This window comes from Antennarius striatus, chromosome 17 (genome assembly GCF_040054535.1).
Source record: "Antennarius striatus isolate MH-2024 chromosome 17, ASM4005453v1, whole genome shotgun sequence".
In the NCBI taxonomy this organism is placed as follows: Eukaryota; Metazoa; Chordata; class Actinopteri; order Lophiiformes; family Antennariidae; genus Antennarius; species Antennarius striatus.
In genome coordinates this window covers 19,154,142-19,170,782 of record NC_090792.1, presented here as the reverse complement: position 1 = coordinate 19,170,782, position 16,641 = coordinate 19,154,142, and the positions used below count along the sequence as shown (strand labels likewise).

Sequence of the window (16,641 nt, the reverse complement as noted above, 5' to 3'; positions counted from 1 at the left end):
TTTTGTTTTGTTTTGGGTTTTTTTTAACTGCAGAACTCGTAGCAACTGTGTAAACATGCAGATCCAGCCCCTCCCCCTCCATCCCAACTTTTATTTTGACCTCTTGCTGCTTCCGCTGCTCCCCTCCGCCCACCAGGGGACGCTATTGGCACCCGTCTCCTGACCTCTGCTGATGCGTCGTTTCCGTTGTTGATGAAACACACTGTGATGTCTGTGCTTCGGTTCACCCCTCCCTCCAAAAACACGTCCAGTGGAAGGACTTCCTGCTTACTGCTGATTGGCTCCCCGGTGTCACATCGTCTAGAGCAGACGAGAATTGTTGCTCTGATTGGCCACTCTGCTTCTTCTTTCCTTTTTTTTCTTTTTTTGGGATCCGCCCCCAGCCACGCCCCTCTGATTTTTTTTTTTTTTGTACGACTTTCCATCGTCTTGTTTTGACCTTTTTTTTTTTTGTAAATACTGTAAAATGCATTTTGATATCATTGACATGTTTTTTGATATTTTCAAATCGCGGCGACTCGTCGGTCGGAGGCGTGTCGCGTGTTTTCGTTCGGACGGTGCATCGTTTTCGCTCGTGGGGGGGGGGCGGGGTCAGGATGATGAGAAACAGGAACTGGAGCTGCTATGGACTATGATGCTACTTCCTCTCATTGGGGGGCTTTTCTGTGTGTGTGGGGGGGGCGGTGGATTGGGGAGGAAGTGATACAACATCACACGTTTCCTACATAGACCCTAAACATGACACGTCACTCCGCGGCCACGCCCACTTGGCGTTACTCTGACAGGGAATTTGAAGTTCTTTCCAAATCCTTCCCCCTCCGTCGCTGCATTCCAGCTCCCCCCCCCCACCCCACCCGCACACGGAAGCGGGACACGCCGTCTCTGAATCCAACTCACCCGGGACCAGAGAACACACTTTATGAAGGATTTTTTTTTAATCTATTTAAAACGGTGCAGGAGGGGTTGGGGGGGTGTTTTAGGAAAAGCGTCGGGGGGAGGAAATCCGGCCCCCCCCTCCCGGCGTCGGATGCTGTTGTATAAATGCAGTGAACTTCTCTCTATCTTTCTGTCCTGTAAGTAAAGCGTCACACGTTCATCATTTCTGTATTTCTCTTGTGCTGATGTATAATACTGTAACATTCAGGGGCGGGGGGGTCAGAGAGGAGTTTTTTGATGACAAAGCAGTATTGACTCTGAGGCCGTGTGACCGTGGGGAGTTGCTTTGAATCTCATGTTAGGATAGTTTCAGTTCTAAATGTCTCGTGTAGTAAAATAAGAGGTTCCTTCTTTGTATGTTTCTTTATATTGTAAAGTTTCTTTAGACACAAAATGTTGTTTATTGGAAAAAAGGTGGGAAAACTGCATTAATAGTAAATGTAATTTTTTTTTTTTTGTTCTGTTTACTTTTCATCAAGTTGTCGGTCGTTTTTGCCTTGTTGTCCCCCTTGTTGTAGATACATATTAAAACAAATAAATGACTTCACTCCTTTTGCCATGAACACACGCCTCACGGGTTTACCTTCAAATACTTTAAACTGGATTATAGTAGATTACCTTTTATTACATTGGATTATACTAGAGTATATTAGATTACATTAAATTATACTAGATTATAAGAGATTATACTGGATTAACTTCAAGTACCTTACATTAGAGTATACTAGATCTCATTAGGTTATACTATATTATTATATACTATTACTATATACCGTACTAGTTAGATTATCTTCAAATCTGGTACATTAGATTATACTATAGAATCCTATATTACATTAGATTATCCTATACTAGATTACCTTCGAATACTGTTGTTATACTAGATTATATTACGGTATATTGTCTATCATTTATCCATTTCTTAAACATAATGACTAATTGTCTACAAGAAATGATTGATATTAACCAAATGATGAACTGATTTGCTTTAATAATATCGGCTATTGGTAATATCAGGTATTAATAGTATCAAGTATTAACATCAGGTATAAATAGTATTAGGTATTGATGATATCAGGTATTGATGATATCAGGTATGATCATAAATTTTCTCTCATTTTTAGCTGTTGAAACAATGAACATTGTTAGAAGGAAGGATGAAGAGTTTAAATAAAAACAAATACGCCGACACAGTTTTATAACCTGTAAAATGATGAAGAGGTGAATGAGGAAGAGGAGGGGAAACAATATTAAATGAGCTGCCACACAGATAATCTAACATTTGGCGTTCAGGGTCACTACCTGGAGATGGATTCTGATTGGTCGACCCCAGCTCAGTCAGGGGGGTGAGGGAGGGGGCACCTGGGACCCCTCCTTTGAGCTTCGTCGCTCTTTTCCATCCTGCACTCAGGGCAAACTTGGCTCCTCTTCCCTCCACTCTCCTCCTCCTCCTGGGGATTCGCCTCCGTCAGGTTCGACCCGGATCACAGGAAGGAAGTCTGCTGCTACTTCCTGCTCCGCCTAGACGACGGGAGGAAAATGTCTGCATTTCAATCACACATATTTCACTTCCTTTCCTGTTGACAAACAAATTCACATATTTATGTCCCATCAGGACGAATTTGAGTCTGCTGCTGACGTCCATGTAAGGCCATATAAATTAAAAAAATGTTTATTCCTATTCTATTCTTCCTGATCTAACTTTTCGTGACAAATTGATCTGAAGCAGAAGAGGGAAACTTTTCCTTCTCACAACAATGATTTCAACCTCCTGGAATTTGTTCTCCTCTGTCTCGACTTGCCTTCATTAAAAACCGTCCTGCCTTTTCCTCGGGGGCCGAGCCTCCTGAACCAACAGGCTTCTTCATGATGTCATGAACGGGTGGTGATCAGTTCTACTCACCCGGCTCGGTCCCGTGCATCTGGATCCCCCTGGTTGGTGCAGAGGGGGGGGTGGGGGGGACCTTCAATCTTTGGTTGCTCCCGTTGACCTCAGCGCCTCCTTCCACCAGCAGGCGAATGAGACAACGTTTACCTGCTGCACTGATTGGGGGGCTGCACTCTGACAGGGTGTGCCCCATAGCCATGGAGGTGAAGTGCATCTCCATGGCAACAGTTACAACAGCCAATCACATTTTGTGTTCTTTATTTCTAATCCCATGATGATGATGATGATAGTCTTTTTTATCCTAAAGAGGAAGTCATAACAAAAACATAAAATCTGAATCATTTTGTTTGAATGAAGTAGAATCTGATTTTTTACTTTTTTCTTCCTCTTTTTATTTTAACTTCTTCATACGTTCAGCAAAATGTTTTTTAGTTTAATAACTCATCGGAGCTAGAGATTAAATTATTTTAAATCTAAAAATGGACACGCAGTTTCCACGGGTGATCGGAAACACACACACACACACACAGAAAATGATGGAGCTCTCTTCTGTGAAATCATGAAGTCTGGCTTGAATGACGTCAGACATTCAGACAGGAAACGATTTCTGCAGACCTCAAATACCAGATGTGCAATTAACACAAACAGCAGTCAGAAAACCAGCAGGAGGTCACGTCAGTGTGGTTGTCCTCCGTGTTTAACACGCAAAACGTGTAATAAAGGTGATAATTCCCCTCGTAAAGATTTTAAGTCTGCATCTATTAAGAGTGTGAACTTTACAAATGAGTGTGAATGCTGAGTGTGTGCGTTTAGACTTTCAAAATTAATGGAAAGCATGTCCAACCATGTTTCTAATTACAAATAAAAAACAATATTTTCATTTAAAGTGAATTTCTTTTTAATGAAATAAATCCAGTCATTTGTTTTTAAAGAACTAAATTTAAAAAAACTGATCTCCTTTATTAGTCTCGTAATAAATAACGAAAGCAATGTCATTGAAATTATCAGAAAATTTTAAAGTTTTAAAATGAAAATAAAATTCTTTATTAAAAATAAATAATACAAAAATAAATAAATAATACAAATAAACAATACAAAAATATAAAAAGCATTTTAAAGATAGAAATCCATTTCCGGTTTACACAGAAGGCAAATACGTCACAGCTCGGCGAAAGAGGCGGAAGAAGAAGCGGTTACGTAAACCCTACGTAAGGGTTTATTTATTTCTCTGGGCCAATAAAATCCCTTCTGAGCCCCGCCGTCATGACGTCACGCGCTCGACTCCAGAATAGCGCGCGGCTGAGAAGCAGCCTGCGGAAACGTCTCTGCCCTCCGCTCCTCCGGCCAATGTTTGTTTGTTGGCTTCCGTGCGGTCCGTTCTGCCGGTGTCGGGGGGCTTCGGGCCGGGATGTCGGCGTTGCAGGAGAACCGGAGCTACGGGCTGTCCGGCGGGGACCCGAGCCGCGGCGGTAACGTCTCCGTTTTTCACGTCAAACTCACGGACAGCGCGGCGCGAGCTATCGGCTCCCTCCAAGGCGGAAAGGTGGGTTCATTTTTTAACATTCACCCCGGAAACACGGACCCGAACCAGTTGGTTCCGGTCCGTCGCTCACGGGGAAGCGGGCGGACTGAAGGTGGGGGGGAGGCGGGCTTTCGGTGCTCATTTTCCGGGTGAACTTCAGGCTCTTCCCGGGCTTGTTGTCTCCTGCGAGCCTCCGTTAGCTACCAGCCCATAATGTTGCGTAACGCGGTGCTCCGGTTCCCCGCATGAGCACCGTGGATGCTAATCGGTGCCGGAACCAATCACCGAGCTGCTTTTTATTTATTTATTTATTTATATTATTTATTTATTTTTATTATTCCTTGGGAATCACAAACACCCAGTTTGTTTTTATTTGTTTGGTTTTTTTTTTGTTTGGTTTTTTGTTTGAAGCTCCAGATCCACCATCAAACATCAGATCCAGCCAATCAGGCGTGAATCAAAACGAAGCAGGAAGTGCAAGCAGAAAGCAGTCAGGAACACTTCCTCAATTCTGTAATTCCTGCTCACACAGGGAGGAAAAGTGCAGCCAGGCATTTAGCGGTGGGAGTGGAATCCACGCCTCCACCGCTGTCACACCTCTGGTTTTATTGGGGTAGCCTCCAAGCGTGCACATAATACGTGCACCGTGCACACTAGTAGTGTCTTTATTTAGCTCTAAGTGCATCTATTCATAACCAACTCGGCCCGATCTGGACGAAGAAACTCATCAACAGGTGGACTCGTAAATCCTCTCAGTGAAAAGGTCATGTGGATTCTCGTCACGGCGCGCCTCCTTCCGTCAGGGAGTTACTTCACTCCTGTCGTGACGCTGGTGTGGAACCGGTTACCACAGCTATTTCCAGAACATTTTTATGATTATTTACACGTGTTTATTACCATGGCAACAGTGTTGGAATCAGTCGTCGTTCGTGTCTTTTTTTTTAATCTGATTTTTACGTCCGATTGTCGTCTTTGTCGATGGTTTTGTGAGACCGTGTCGGTCCAAACTCAACCGTTTGTTTCCTGTTTTCCTCCAGGGTCGGTTGTCGCATCCCAGCATCAGTTTTAACGGGGACCAGGGGGTAAGAAGAGCCGACGGACCGGACATGAAACACGGTAGAGTCGCCTGACGCTCTGAGGTCACGTCTAACTGTCCTCCTGTCACAGAGAATCGCCGTCCCCTGCTCGGACAACGGAGACCAGCTCAGGATCTTCACCTTCGGCGTCACCAACGTCGCCCGTGACAACCCACATGGAAGCTTCGACTGCGTCCAGCAGATCAGCGTTAGGTAAAAAAAGAAACGCCGATTCTGACAATAAAAACGCTGACAATTTAAGCAAAGCAAAGGCAAACTCTGAGAGCACTTCCTGTTTAAATACCAGAAGAAACCCAGGATTCCTGTCTGAACAGGTCCAGGGAGCATGGAATTGGAGAGAAGTGATTTCAATGACACGAAAAGTTCAGGAATCATTAAATCGGATCGAGTCTCGTCTGACTTTTCCAACTCACACCTCTAAAATGCCGTTCCCTCCTCTTCCTCACAGTGGCGCCAAAGAGCTTTCGTGTCTGGGGGTGATCCAGAAGAAGATGACGATCAACGCCACCGACGACTCGTACGACAAAGCCCGTCAGAGCATGGCTCAGGCCGAGGAGGAGACCCGTAGCCGGGCAGCCATCGTCATCAAACACGAGGGCCGCTTCCGGGGTAAGGGTGACGACGAACGTATCGAATGGGTTGCCGTAGTAACACACGTATGTTAAATCAAATCCGCCTGTGGATGAACCGCTGGTGTCATTAGAGTACGGCGGTTTTAACTCCACAAACAGAACGAAACCAGTGATGGAGCTGTTTTCTAACCACCGAACCACTTCCTACTAAACAGATATTTTAGTCTCCGTCATCTTGTTTCAGAGAACACACACACACGCGCACACACACACACACACACACACACACACCAATGTGATGATTTTAGTCTGATCAGAGGAAGCAACTTCGTGGGTTTTCCCAAAATTAGATTGCAACTTTTGCTCAGCAGGACGTCTGCACGTCTTGGTAACACGAGGTGAGATGAGTTCCCTCTTCTCCGCCGCGGGACAGGATCCACTTCCTGTGATGTCATCACTCCTTCATCGGCGGTTTCATACGTTCATAGTGGGGACTTTTGTCGTTCGTCTGTTTTCTTGTGAAGAGAAGAGGAAGAACGAAACCTCCACAGGATTTCCTCTGACGGTGCTTCTGTCTTTGCGTTGGTTTTGATGTGATGTGTTTGCCCCCCCCCCCCATAGGTAAGAAGGTGACTGTTCGAGCCCCGGCCCCCGCTCTGGCCGGCCTGACCAAACCCAGACCGTCATCCCGATCACTCATCAGAGACATCAAGGCGGGGGTCGGCTTGTCCAAGTTGAGGAAGGGTGGGGCTTGTGCTCTGAACAGGAACCTGGAGGACGTTCAGAGGCGACCGCTCAGGGAGAGGGTGTCACACCTTCTGGCTCTGAGGCCCTACAAGAGACCCGAACTCATCCTGAGGCTGCAGAGAGACGGGCTGCCGGCCGCAGAGAAAGACACCCTGGAGTCGATGCTGATGGAGGTGAATCTCTCTCTTCCTTAACCAGATAAAAACACAGAAACGACACAGGAAGGAGACTTCTGGAGCTGAGTAGAGCTTCATTTTTCTCTGCCCTCATGTTTGTCTTGCAGGTTGGACAGCTGAACAGCAGAGACAACACGTTTGTTCTGAAGGACAGTCTTTACAAGGAGCTGCAGAAGGACTGGCCGGGATACACGTCAGGAGACCAGCAGCTGCTGAAACGCATCCTCGTCAGGTAACCAGAGCCTCGGTGTCGTGTTGATGAAAAACCTGCTGCTCACTTTGAAGGAAAGAATGATCGCAAAACCGTTTTTTATGAGACAAACGGTTGCGTCAAGCAGATTGTTCAGAAGCTAAAACAGGAAAAACGGGTGCATAGTTTCCAGAATTCACACAGACTTCTCAGTCACGTGTCACGCAGAAGTCTAGACTTGCAGATGTAGAATTGTGTAAAAAGGCAGCAAACACTTCCTGTCAAGACCTCTGGAGACCCGTCCGTTCATTTTCTGTCCTCTTCTGCCCCTCAGGAGGTTGTTTCAGCCACAGCAGAACCTCCTCACCATCCCCGAGGCCCAGGTCAGTCCCCTGAGAGACACCCCCAACTCCTCACCAGCACATCGTCCCCTGCCTCACCCACCGGAGGAGTACACCGACCCCCTGCTGAGTAAGAAGCCCAGGATCTCACACCTGTCCGTCAAGACGGTTGCCGGCAAGTCGAGAGCGAGGACGTCCAAAGATGCGACTCCAAAAGACGTTACGACGACGGCAGCAGCGGCAAACGAGAGGCAAACGAACTCGCTCGATCCCCGGAGGCTTTTTGACTCCCTGTCGGCGGTCTGCCAGCGCGAGGCGGAGGCAGCCGAGAGGCTCGAACCGACGCCCTGCAGCGAGTCGCCTCAGGAGGAGACCAAACCCACCGCCGTCAAACCCCAACCTGAGCCCGAGCGACCTCCGTCACTGCTAATCGTTCCTGAGCGGAGCAGACATACAATCAAGAGGAAGAAGAGCAAACACAAACACAAAAATCAGGTGAGGAACCTCGTCTACGGTTGTTTGTTTGTTTTATTCTTGTTTTGCGTTGGTAACTGGAGGTTCTCTTAATCAAGGAAAAGGATCTGCGCAGAGACCGGAAGTCGAGGAAGAAAGATCCAAGTCCAGAGGTTACAAACGACAAAATCTCTCTGGACGGTGAGGGTGAGCGTCTGTCTGTTGGTCGACACGACGTCGGTTCTGTCGGTTGTTTTTTAACGTTTCTTTTCTTGATTTCCTTCAGAGGCGGAAGAAAAGAACGCTTTTGAACCGGAAGAGGAAGTAGCGGACTACCTTCTGTACGTACACCCAAAATGCATCCAAGCGTTTACGTGAAAATGCGCGGAATGTCTTCTCAATGGTGCTCATGGTTGTGTTCCGTTGTGTTGTCCAATCAGGACGTACTCCCCCATCCTGAGTCCCGCCCAGCGGCAGAGCTACAAGCAGGACTTCAACCGCGAGTACAGCGAGTACCGAGACCTCCACGCCCACATCGACGGCGTCACCCGGCAGTTCATGGAGCTGGACTCGCAGCGCAAACGGCTTCACCGCGAGTCGCACAAGTACAAGGTGAGACAGAGCTTCATCTGTCGCCCTACATACCACAGGGTGGGGCAGTTCCACGCATTTAAAGAGACGAACAACAGAAACTGAAAGATAAAAATGTTTGTATTTATCTGAAAATATCACATCTGTTTGAATGCCTTCTTGTTTCAGACGGTTCATAATAAAATTCTCCACGAATATCGCAAAATCAAGAAGGTAACCGCTTTTCTTTACTCGTGTATTGATCCCATGATTGATCCCATTGATAAAACTCTTCTTTTTTTTTTTCGTCCTTCCTTTTAGTCGAACCCCAACTACGACCAGGAAAAGAGTCGCTGTGAATATCTACACAACAAACTGGCTCACATCAAGAAGCTCATATCGCAGTACGACCAGCGGCAACTCGGGGACTGAACGTGCCCCCCCTCCAGGGCGGGGCTGGATGGCAGCTTCACACGGCTCAGCTGGAGTGTTTGATCACAGGATGGGAGTCATTCGTCAGAAGGCGGGACATTACCTTTAGAAAATAATGGATCGACCAATGGGCTGCAAGTCACATGATGTCACCAAAGACGTTTAAGGGATAACCACGGTTTTACGGCGGCTCCTGACCTTTAACCTCTCTCTCCTGGAAATGCAAGCAGACCTGGAGTTGAGGCAAACCTAGAAACATTTGTAGATTCCCGTCGTCACGTTTTTATCTTTTTGTGGATTGAAAGCTGGTTCCTCGCTTTGGTTTTAACCACGTCGGTGTTTATGTTGGAAGCACAACGGTTGGCTGTACATACCCAGACAGCTCGCACGATTGGCTGGTGGTGGACGGGGGAGGCACGCGTGAACACCTGGAACTCAAACCTGTTCTTTTTTTAGGGTCTTTTTGAAAGTGTTTCTGATTCTGACTGAGTATTCCACTGGTGTTTCTGCTGCTGAAGCACAAAAAACTCAATTAATTCTTGTATTCAGGGAATTTACAGTATGATCTGAAGGACTGCATCAACTTAATGCTGGTTTTTATTTGTTATCGCAGTACAGGAAGTATTTGTTGCTGTGGGCGGAGCCTGTGGAGACCAGTAGGAGGATTTCATTGCATGCTGTGTACGTGACAGAATGCATGAGGAGTAAAGCAGAAGTTTTGTCGGTTTCAAATAAATTGATTTGTATTCATTTGGTGTGATTGTTTTCCTACCGCCTCAGTATTGGAGAGGTTTTCTGATCAAATGGATCCAAACTGAAGCTGATCATAATGATTGATGTTCATGAGGCCAATCAGAGCTGACTGGTTCGCCTCTCAGCCAGTCAGTGGTGCTGAAAACAGGGCCAGTTTCACACGATCATTCATTCATCTTATAAATGCTTCTGGTCTTAGGTGTTGGTGGAACATATCCCAGTTGGGGTACACCCTGGATGAGACGCCAGCTCATCGCAGGGCCATAACACTGAATCCTTTGGTGAAGTAGACTAAGATTTAAATGAAAGCGCTAAGAGAATTTGCTTTTCAAAAGTTCACAAGAAAATGGTTGACTGGTGAAGACACCAGTGGCGCTGTGGCTTAGCTGGTCAAAGCGCCTGTCTAGTAAACAGGAGGTCCTGGGTTCAAATCCCAGCAGTGCCTAGGGATAAATTTTATGACAATCAATACGATTCTGTTCCTCAACCGCAACCTTTTTATTTGTTCACGTCAAAACAAAGCAACAAGATTTGACTGAGTTGCATCGGCTGTGTGCTCAGCTATTATCCAGGCGGTTTTTGGTTCAATTCTACCTACTTGGTGACGTTGACTGTGACATGGTGTGGCAAATCAACACTGGGTCCGTCGATTAAAGTTATTTTGAAAGTCATAACCGGAAGCTATTGACAATCTAACAAAGTCTAACTTTAACTTAATGTTGTAGTTACCCACTATGTCCACAAGAGGGCATCACGATTACAAATGCTTCAAGAACGTAGAATAACATTGACACGTCTCCTAAAATAACTTTGTTCTGTAGTTTTCCACGGAATGTTTTAACAGATACAGTCAGAGCTTTTTGTGTCTGTCTTTGTCTTTTTGTGCTGTTTTTGGTTTTTGAGTTCACCTCAGGAGTCACATCCTTTAATTGTTGACTTAAACCTATTCAACAATCAAGAATGTTGCACTGTTGAAATGATAACTCACCATTTACATCGAACCAAAAGCGTCCCATGAACTCCAACTTTGAAGAAATTATTTTTATTTGTGTCGTTCATCTTAATAAAATGTTGCCTTCTACCAAGTCAGAAAAATACATAGTAGTGTTTGAGTTATTAGGATATATAAAGTGACATTAAAATAATTTTCTGAAGTTTTATTTACAATATTTCATCCAGACGCACTGGGATCGTGTTACATCCGCATCAAATGAAAAAGAAACATTTGTAGTTCCTCACTTTGGCCACAAGGGGGAATCAAACGCGTTTACCATCGAGAGCCTTCTGAATATTTTATCAGCAATGGAGTTTAACATGTCTTAATATTTGAAATGTATACAATCGTAAAACTGCTTGAAATGCTAACTAGCATTAGCCCCCTCTCCCTTCTCGTTAGACTTTCCTAAAGATAAAGTAGATGATTGTTCGTCTGGGTTCGGACACTAAGACAGAGTAAAGCTAAAATGTGTAATACGGCCATTGACCACAGGAGGGCAGTGTCACCAATATGTGTTCATTTCCGGTTGTCGCTCAAAATAAAAGCATCAAACGAACAGGAAATATATTGGAATCAATTTCACGATAAAAGTACGACCAAAAACTGGTGACGAGTTTTTGATGTTTTTACATCATTTTTGATTGTTTGTTACCGTCCAGATAAAGACGTGTAGGGAGGATTAAGGGAGGGGATTCATAACGTGTCAAAATCTGTTAGATTCTAGTGTTAAAGTGTTAAAGTTGTGGGTTAAATCTACTGGTCAAAACCAAGAGGAAGGTTCAAAGATTTTCAAGTAAAGCAGAAGTTAGTAGAGTCAAATAGTGCAGGAAGTAAAAAGAGGTTTGGATATTAGAGGATGTAGGAAGTGTGAATTGTTTTTTAAGTTGTCCTCGTCCTCTCATCAGGCAGAACCCAGACAAACAATCATCTACTTTATCTTTAGGAAACTATAACGAGAATGGAGAGGGGGGGGGGCTACTGCTAGTTAGCATTTCAAGCAGTTTTACAATTGTATACATTTCAAATTGTAAGACATGTTAAACTCCATTGCTGATAAAATATTCAGAAGGCTCTTGATGGTAAACGCGTTTGATTCCCCCTCGTGGCCAAAGTGAGGAACTACAAATGTTTCTTTTTCATTTGATGCGGAAGTAATGCGATGCCAGCGCGTCTGGATGAAATATTGTAAATAAAACTTTAGAAAACGATTTTAATGTTACTTTACATAGCCTGATAACTCAAATATTACTTTGTATATTTAGACTTGATAGAAGGCAAACTTTTATTAAGCTGAAAGACACAAATTAAAATATTTTCTTCAAAGTTGGAGTGCATGGGACACTTTGATTCGATGTAGATGTAGAATTATCATTTCAACGTGCAACATTCTGGATTGCTGGATAAGTTAAACCGATAATTAAAGGATGCTAATCCTGAGATGAACTCAAAAACCAAAAACAACACAAAAATACAAAAACAGACACAAAAAGACACAAAAAGTATGAAAAGAAATAAAACACAGGCAAAATGAGACATGCATGCTGCATTCATATTCCAGTCCTGATCTCGGGTAAATGTACTCAGACCACTTCCTGCTCAGTAAACACATTTACTACCATCCTGTGTCCAGACAGAGCAAATACAACAGCAACAACACAGAGCTGGACGCAAATTAATTAACACAAGTACTGATATGCTTTAAGTACATCACCAAAAGCCTTAAGACAAATATAATAGTAACGTTGAATTTTCTGGGTTTATATCTGTTACATCCAACATGAAACCTAAAGCGTCCCGTGCAGTCCAGCAGCAGAAAATATTTAAATTTGTGTCGTTCATCTCAGTTAAAGTTTGTCTTCTAGCAAGTAAAAAAACCCCATAGTAATACTTGAGTGATTAGTATATGTAAAGTAACATTAACATCTTTTTTCTGAAGTTTTATTTACAATATTTCATCCAGACGCACTGGGATCGTGTTACATCCGCATCAAATGAAAAAGAAACATTTGTAGTTCCTCACTTTGGCCACAAGGGGGAATCAAACGCGTTTACCATCGAGAGCCTTCTGAATATTTTATCAGCAATGGAGTTTAACATGTCTTACTATTTGAAATGCAATAGTAAAACTGCTTGAAATGCTAACTAGCCTTAGCCCCCCTTCTCCCTTCTCGTTAGAGTTTCCTAAAGATAAAGTAGATGATTGTTCTTCTGGTTTCGGACACGTAGAATGAGTAAAGCTAAAATGTGTAATACGGCAATTGACCACAGGAGGGCGGTGTCACCAATATGTGTTTGTAACCCAGGTTTATAGTAATTAATTTAAATTACAGACACTCCCTAAATGCCTGCATCTTGTAGACGCTCCCTGAGTGGAGGGGGGGGACGTTCCCTAGAACCAGGAAGTAAAAAATAAAAACCAGGACGGCTCTGGTGGACAGGTGAAGCTGGAGGGATGCATGGAACGGCAGAGAGAGAGAGAGAGCTCCGTGATATCTGTGTTTTTTCATCAGACACAGTCAAAAAGGGAAAGTGAATAACTTCTGAATATGTTGTAGCTGGAGGTTGGTAACGTGGTGTTCCCAGTGTTACAAGAGAGACACAGCAGAGCCAGTTGGCGTTTTTTCTTTCAAGTGTTTTCCATTGATTATCCTGGCTGGGTTTTTTTTTTTTGAGGGAGAACTCTCCCTGATGACCAAGTGGATGATCCTCAACACCAACCCTGGGAAGACTTCACCCCCGACCAGTAGTTGAGCCGTTCAGGAGGTCGGTAGGAATAAACTGATAAGAGACTTCAAGGAAGAGCACTTCTTTCCCCCCTTCCGTGGTGAATTTGGAACTTTTGTTGTTGTTTTTTTCTCCACTGAGATCTCAGAATATATATATATATATTTTTAATTTTTTTTTTTTGGGCCCAACGACGGATAATTGGAAAGGTTAAAACATATTAAGGTTGACGGTTGACTGGATATTTTTTTTTGCATTTTTCCTGTGTACACTCACTTATTTTATTTTTTGCAGCATTGTTGTGTATTGTTTATAAATTTGAATTTCCTAGTTGAGGTATAAGAAAGAAGTGACATACTTTGATGAAACCAAAGAAGGGAAGTGGAAAAAAGGGAGTAAACTGAACAAAACTGATACATTTAAATATATTTTTCTTATTATACTTCCACCACGGTGTCTGTGTGTTTTTTTGTGTGCTGGAGGTCTTACTGCTCTATATAGAGTTGCTACGACCAATCTCCTTATTGAACCTAAAGATCTTAATTCACAGAGTTCCAAATATTGATGATAATGATAAGCTACAGGTAAACCAGGGTTACATGTTCATTTCTGGTTGTCGCTCAAAATAAAAGCATCAAACGAACAGGAAATACATTGGAATCAATTTCAAGATAAAAGTACGACCAAAAACTGGTGACGAGTTTTTGATGTTTTTACATCATTTTTGAACGTTTGTTACCGTCCAGAAAAAGACGTGTAGGGAGGATTAAGGGAGGAGATTCATAACGTGTCAAAATCTGTTAGATTCTAGTGTTAAAGTGTTAAAGTTGTGGGTTAAATCTACTGGTCAAAACCAAGAGGAAGGTTCAAACATTTTCAAATAAAGCAGAAGTTAGTGCAGTCGAAAAATGCAGGAAGTTAAAAGGGGGTTTTTGGATATTAGAGGATGTAGGAAGTGTGAATTGTTTTTTAAGTTGTCCTCGTCCTCTCATCAGGCAGAACCCAGACAAACAATCATCTACTTTATCTTTAGGAAACTAACGAGAATGGAGGGGGGGGCTACTGCTAGTTAGCATTTCAAGCAGTTTTACTATTGCATTACAAATAGTAAGACATGTTAAACTCCATTGCTGATAAAACATTCAGAAGGCTCTCGATGGTAAACGCGTTTGATTCCCCCTTGTGGCCAAAGTGAGGAACTACAAATGTTTCTTTTTCATTTGATGCGGAAGTAATGCGATGCCAGCGCGTCTGGATGAAATATTGTAAATAAAACGTTAGAAAACGATTTTAATGTTACTTTACATAGCCTGATAACTCAAATATTACTTTGTATATTTAGACTTGATAGAAGGCAAACTTTTATTAAGCTGAAAGACACAAATTAAAATATTTTCTTCAAAGTTGGAGTGCATGGGACACTTTGATTCGATGTAGATGTAGAATTATCATTTCAACGTGCAACATTTTGGATTGCTGGATAAGTTAAACCGATAATTAAAGGATGTTAATCCTGAGATGAACTCAAAAACCAAAAACAACACAAAAATACAAAGACAGAGACAAAAAGTATGAAAAGAAATCAAATACAAGCAAAATGAGACATGCATGCTGCATTCATATTCCAGTCCTGATCTCGGGTAAATGTACTCAGACCACTTCCTGCTCAGTAAACACATTTACTACCATCCTGTGTCCAGACTGAGCAAATACAACAGCAACAACACAGAGCTAGACGCAAATTAATTAAAACAAGTACTGATATGCTTTAAGTACGTCACCAAAAGCCTTAAGACAAATATAATAGTAACGTTGAATTTCCTGGCTTTATATCTGTTACATCGAACATGAAACCTAAAGCGTCCCGTGCAGTCCAACAGAAGAAAATATTTAAATTTGTGTCGTTCATCTCAGTTAAAGTTTGCCTTCTAGCAAGTAAAAAAACCCCATAGTAATACTTGAGTAATTAGGATATGTAAAGTGACATTAACATCATTTTTCTCAAGTTTTATTTACAATATTTCATCCAGACGCACTGGGATCGTGTTACATCCGCATCAAATGAAAACGAAACATTTGTAGTTCCTCACTTTGGCCACAAGGGGGAATCAAACGCGTTTACCACCGAGAGCCTTCTGAGTATTTTATCAGCAATGGAGTTTAACATGTCTTACTATTTGAAATGTATACAATCGTAAAACTGCTTGAAATGCTAACTAGCATTAGCCCCCTCTCCCTTCTCGTTAGAGTTTCCTAAAGATAAAGTAGATGATTGTTCTTCTGGGTTCGGACACTAAAACAGAGTAAAGCTAAAATGTGTAATACGGCCATTGACCACAGAGGGCAGTGTCACCAATATGTGTTTGTAACCCAGGTTTATAGTAATTAATTTAAATTACAGACACTCCCTGAATGCCTGCATCTTGTAGACGCTCCCTGAGTGGAGGGGGGGGGCGTTCCCTAGAACCAGGAAGTAAAAAATAAAAACCAGGACGGCTCTGGTGGACAGGTGAAGCTGGAGGGATGCATGGAACGGCAGAGAGAGAGAGAGCTCCGTGATATCTGTTTATTTTCTTCAGACACAGTCAAAAAGGGAAAGTGAATAACTTCTGAATATGTTGTAGCTGGAGGTTGATAACGTGGTGTTCCCAGTGTTACAAGAGAGACACAGCAGAGCCAGTTGGCGTTTTTTCTTTCAAGTGTTTTCCATTGATTATCCTGGCTGGTTTTTTTTGAGGGAGAACTCTCCCTGATGACCAAGTGGATGATCCTCAACACCAACCCTGGGAAGACTTCACCCCCGTCATGTAGTTGAGCCGTTCAGGAGGTCGGTAGGAATAAACTGATAAGAGACTTTAAGGAAGAGCACTTCTTTCCCCCCTTCCGTGGTGAATTTGGAACTTTTTTTGTTGTTGTTTTTTTCTCCACTGAGATCTCAGAATATATATATATATTTTTTTTAATTTATTTTTTTTTGGGCCCAACGACGGATAATTGGAAAGGTTAAAACATATTAAGGTTGACGGTTGATTGGATATTTTTTTTTGCATTTTTCCTGTGTACACTCACTTATTTTATTTTTTGCAGCATTGTTGTGTATTGTTTATATATTTGAATTTCCTAGTTGAGGTAAAAGAAAGAAGTGACATACGTTGATGAAACCAAAGAAGGGAAGTGGAAAAAAGGAGGAAACTGAACAAAACTGATAAATTTAAATATATTTTTCTTATTATACTTCCACCA

At 42.8% G+C, this 16,641-nt stretch overlaps 1 protein-coding gene and 1 non-coding gene across 4 annotated transcripts; both read left to right on the top strand.

Moving 5' to 3' along the window:
- The first annotated feature begins 3,964 nt into the window (after window positions 1-3,964).
- LOC137611210 (RNA polymerase II elongation factor ELL-like) lies at window positions 3,965-9,674 on the top strand. 3 transcript variants are annotated; one of them, XM_068339282.1, is made up of 12 exons: window positions 3,967-4,367; window positions 5,384-5,428; window positions 5,514-5,635; window positions 5,892-6,052; window positions 6,637-6,935; window positions 7,046-7,170; window positions 7,463-7,964; window positions 8,042-8,123; window positions 8,209-8,263; window positions 8,363-8,534; window positions 8,682-8,726; window positions 8,814-9,674. In XM_068339282.1, exons 1-12 carry the CDS (start codon window positions 4,233-4,235, stop codon window positions 8,922-8,924), a joined length of 1,854 nt encoding a protein of 617 aa, XP_068195383.1. In that variant the 5' UTR covers window positions 3,967-4,232; the 3' UTR covers window positions 8,925-9,674. The 3 variants fall into 3 exon arrangements, with proteins under 3 accessions (XP_068195384.1, XP_068195383.1, XP_068195381.1); XM_068339280.1 differs by having other exon boundaries at window positions 3,968-4,367; window positions 8,042-8,129; XM_068339283.1 differs by lacking the exon at window positions 8,682-8,726 and having other exon boundaries at window positions 3,965-4,367; window positions 8,042-8,129.
- A 374-nt stretch (window positions 9,675-10,048) lies between these two features.
- trnat-agu (transfer RNA threonine (anticodon AGU)) lies at window positions 10,049-10,122 on the top strand. Its single transcript has one exon. It is a non-coding gene; the product is annotated as a tRNA-Thr (tRNA).
- The last annotated feature ends 6,519 nt before the right edge of the window (window positions 10,123-16,641 follow it).